Consider the following 4,495-nt stretch of genomic DNA (forward strand, 5'->3'; position numbering starts at 1 on the left):
ATCTTATTTGATAATTTTTTATTTCCAGAAAATACTGGTAATATAGTAAATATTATATATTTACCGTTGTTACACAACATTAATAAGGTAAACACATATAATTTGGGTTCAGCTGTGTTGGCCCATCTATATTGTGCAATGTGTAAAAATGCAAAAAAAAAATACTTGTACTTTTTATTCATGTGCGTATTTGCTACAAGCACGAGGTTGGTCAAGAATGCCGTCACTCGCCCCGGTAAATGAGAACTTATTCATGTTCCCATTTGCAACAAAGTAAGTTTAACACTTTACCATTTAATTAATTATACTTTATATTACAATTAATTGTAAATAATATTTTTATTTTTTATTTATCTAGGTGGTCAGTTAGGGGGATGGACTACAATAGGTGTCTGAAACACACTATAATAGTCCATCGCAATCTATTGGACCATATTGGACCATACGATGTAATAGTCCTACACAACTCTATTTTAATTTAAAAATACTTATCAAATTATTCATCATTTAATCGTGTTGTATTGTTGTATAGTTTATCTGAAGGCCATATCTGGGTCTTGATCATCAGGTTAACCATGACGATGTTGCAGTTTGGACAACAAAAACACAAATTATCCGGTTAACTATTGTGGAGATGCACCAGAGTGACCGGATAAAACTGCAGTTCGGCATGCAGCAATAAATTCCAGAACCTCCGACGTGTTTGGGAGATTGACATCAAAAAAGAGTTGATGCACAATGAGATTATTCAGACTGGAGAGACTTCGCAAAAGAGATGTGTCGTCAATGGAGGAATCGACGACAACACATCTTAAACAAACTAGTCATCCATGGTGTAAGACCAACTCAACAATATATGACATGGTTTAGGTCGGTAACAACGCAACAATTTGTGTCTGAGCCACAATATTTGATTGATCCACGCCAACTAGATTTGTCATCATACGCCCAACAACAAGTTCTCGTCCAACACCAATGTCAAACCACCCAAACCCAAGAACCAACCTCACACCATCAACCTATCACATACATCCAACAATGAAACACCCAACTTCGCAACCCATTCATGCCATCCACCCAACAACCAAACACCCAACGTCGCAATCCATTCATGCCACCCACCCAACCACAAAACCAAAAATCAAACCCTACCCACCAACAACCATACGCATCAACCACAACCGTCTATAGCCCAGATGATTCATATGGGTCACTTTGTTGTAGCCACCCACCAATGACCACTCAAACATCCCATCACTAAAACACCCAACCATTGTTTAACTATAGCTCGCTCCAGGAACCATTGTTTCGTTTCCAAAACGATTCAATGTCCCAATTTAAACAACTATACCGTCCACAATCCACCCAACCACATCGGCCTAACTACGATAACATGGGCACTGAACTCTATTACGGAAGCGCCGTTGGCCAGAACCCCCCGACTATTGGGAACAAATGATGACACATCTATCAAATATCGCTGGAACTTCCGCCGGACCTTCACACCAGCCATCATTGGATCAAGTCAGCACTCAAAGACCCCAAACACCTCAGGAAAATCGTGGGAGACCTCAACAATAACCTAACGCACCTGGATATGGAACATGGGGACGTTTCGACCGAGACGGTTATTAAAATTTTGTCAATCCCATGTAACTTTTATTATACCATGAATAATTTTTTTTAAATATTCTATTACATTAATTATTAAAAAAAAATTAATACAAAGGTGTATATGCGCCAAATGAATTGATGTATACACCAATTGACCAATGCATGCGCCAACTCACTTGGAGCCAACATGGAATGCTTGCAAATCATGCGCTAACGATGTTGATACCTCCTCCTCATGCACAATGGATGCTCATCTGTGTAAAAATGTAATTATTTTTGAATTTATTTTAAAATAATATTTTTTTTAATAAAAAATTCCAAACGTGTAACATCGCAATTATTTTGCGATTGTATAATTTAAAAAAAATGTAGATTTAACTTTTTTTTCTTAATGTTGTAATTATTTAAAAAAAACAAAAGTTGTAATTATTTTGGGCATTAGCTCCTATAAATCAACCCTCACACTCTCTCATTCAATACCATCACTTCCTTTCCTTTTCCCATCTCTCTCTCTCTTAGACATGGAAATGGCCAAAACCCTAGCATTGTTGCTACTCTTCCTCCAACTAACTTCTTTCACTTCATTTGCTGAAGAGATTGAATCTCTTCCCCCAACTTACCCTCCTCACACACCAGCTCCTCTTCATCCCCCAACTAAGTCACCGGTTCACCCACCGGTCAACCCACCTCACCACCACCATCACCACCCCAACCACTCACATTCCCCTTCTCCTACCCCTGTTCACACTCCTCACACACCAGCTCCCCTTCACCCCCCAACTAAGTCACCCGTTCACCCACCAGCTAACCCCCCTCACCACCACCATCACCACCCCAACCACTCACATTCCCCAGCTCCCTCCCCTGTTCACACTCCTTACCCTCCTCACTCACCAGCTCCACTTCATCCCCCAACCATATCTCCAGCTCACCCACCTGCTAAGCCCCCAACCCACGGCCATCACCACGCTCCTGCTCCTGCCCCTGCTCACACACCTGTTGTTCCAACTCACCCACCATTGCACCCTCCGACTCCTGCTCACTCACCATCACACCCTCCTCCTCCTGCTCACTCACCACCGCACCCCACTCCCATCCCTAGAAGCTTCATCGCTGTTCAAGGTGTTGTTTATGTCAAATCATGCAAGTATCCTGGTGCTGACACCCTCTTGGGAGCTTCATCACTTCTTGGTTTGTTTCCTAACTTTTAACTCCTCCCTTTACGCTTAAACCCCATTTTATGCAAATGTTGCTTTTTATTATTTTTTTTCTTTCAGTAATTTCATTTTCATATATTTTTCTAGATCTTGTGTTATACAGTGATTTTTCAACGTCAGAATGTTTTCACTCTTTTTCGCAAATAATCATTTTTTATTTTTGTGGCTAGGATCAGTGTGCAAAGTGTAGATAGATCTATAATATAATGTTACTAAAGCAGTTTTTACAGATCTCTATCTAGCTTTTTTCCTTTCATAAATTTATGAATTTTTTATTTGAAACCTAAATTAATGATTATTTAAAACACCATAAATTACGTAAAAAGTTATGTTCCCCGAAAAACTTTATTAATGTTTGCAATGAAGGAAACAGTGTGGGTTTGTGTGTTAATTAAAACATGAGAATCCAAGAATGGTTAGCGAAAAAGTTTTAAACTAAAGCCACTTTGTCGTTTTAGTAAAGCTGCACGCTTACTGAGAACACTCCATAATTTCTTATGTACTTTTTCATTGACATGACAACGTTATGTATATTTATGTCGATAAACGACAATGACCATAATTATGTTGGTTTGAATTTGAAGGTGCCGTTGTGAAGCTTCAATGTAACAACACAAAGTATAAGTTGGTGTTAAAGGATGAAACTGATAAGAATGGTTACTTCTACATTGAAGGCCCAAAGAGCATTACAAGCTATGCAGCTCACAAGTGTAATGTTGTTTTGGTTAGTGCACCTAATGGGCTTAAGCCTTCGAATCTTCATGGTGGTGTTAGTGGTGCTGTGCTTAGGGCTGAGAAAGCTTTTGTGTCTAAGGGTCTTCCTTTTGTTCTCTATACTGTAGGGCCTCTTGCTTTTGAGCCCAAATGTTAGGGTTTGAAAAATTGTGAGTTTTTTATTTTTACTTTTATAGATTGATGTGTTGTTTAGGAGTTTGGTTTGAGTTTGTGTTGAAATATGATGTTAGGTGCTTGAATTATCAAAGTGTAATAAGGTGTTATATTATGTAATGTGTGATTGATGGTTCTTGTAAGAATTCAATATTTAGAAAAGTGATGTTTATCGACTTTGTTTACTTTACCTGTTTAACATTTTTAGTCTATAAATTCAGAACACATTATAAATTTAATTAAAATATATCGATAAAATGATGATTTTATAATATCAGTTAATCATAGATGTTGAATATTAGATTAATCAAAAACAATTTTAAAAGTGCAGAATTGATGTTTGATTTTTTTTTTAAAAAAATTGATTCTATTTTCAGAAGTGATTTAATAAAAATTAAAATTTATAGCTTTTGAATTTAAATGTAAAATTTATTATTTAACTTATTTTTACATAAATATATTTAAACTTAAATTAATTTTAATAAACTCAATTTTATTAAAATTAATTATGATAAAATCAATTTTATTAAAATCAATGGTACCAATTTCAGTGAAAATGAAATTGAATTTTGACACGTACATATCTTCGGCCAATGCTATTGTTCGAAGATGTTGAGACTTTTAAAAAAAAATCACTTTACAGTTAGTGTTACTAAAAAGGGAAATAGTGAATAATTAAAGGAAAAAATATATATTTGACCACTTTAATTGAAAAGTACCACACAAAAGACACACTTAGTGGGTAATTATCATTTGTTTAAATAAATAATAAAATA

At 36.2% G+C, this 4,495-nt stretch overlaps 1 protein-coding gene across 1 annotated transcript; it reads left to right on the forward strand.

Moving 5' to 3' along the window:
* Positions 1-2,086: 2,086 nt before the first annotated feature.
* On the forward strand, positions 2,087-3,904 carry LOC127108313 (non-classical arabinogalactan protein 31). Its single transcript, XM_051045779.1, has 2 exons — positions 2,087-2,805; positions 3,416-3,904. Exons 1-2 carry the CDS (start codon positions 2,136-2,138, stop codon positions 3,700-3,702), a joined length of 957 nt encoding a protein of 318 aa, XP_050901736.1. The 5' UTR covers positions 2,087-2,135; the 3' UTR covers positions 3,703-3,904.
* The last annotated feature ends 591 nt before the right edge of the window (positions 3,905-4,495 follow it).

This window comes from Lathyrus oleraceus, chromosome 7, assembly GCF_024323335.1.
Source record: "Lathyrus oleraceus cultivar Zhongwan6 chromosome 7, CAAS_Psat_ZW6_1.0, whole genome shotgun sequence".
NCBI classification, from domain to species: domain Eukaryota; kingdom Viridiplantae; phylum Streptophyta; class Magnoliopsida; order Fabales; family Fabaceae; genus Lathyrus; species Lathyrus oleraceus.

Coding starts and splice junctions, on each gene's coding strand:
- LOC127108313 (XM_051045779.1), top strand. CDS start 2,136: ATGGAAATGGCCAAAACCCTAGCATTGTTGCTACTCTTCCTCCAACTA. Junction 2,806..3,415: donor GGGAGCTTCATCACTTCTTG/GTTTGTTTCCTA, acceptor TTGAATTTGAAG/GTGCCGTTGTGAAGCTTCAA.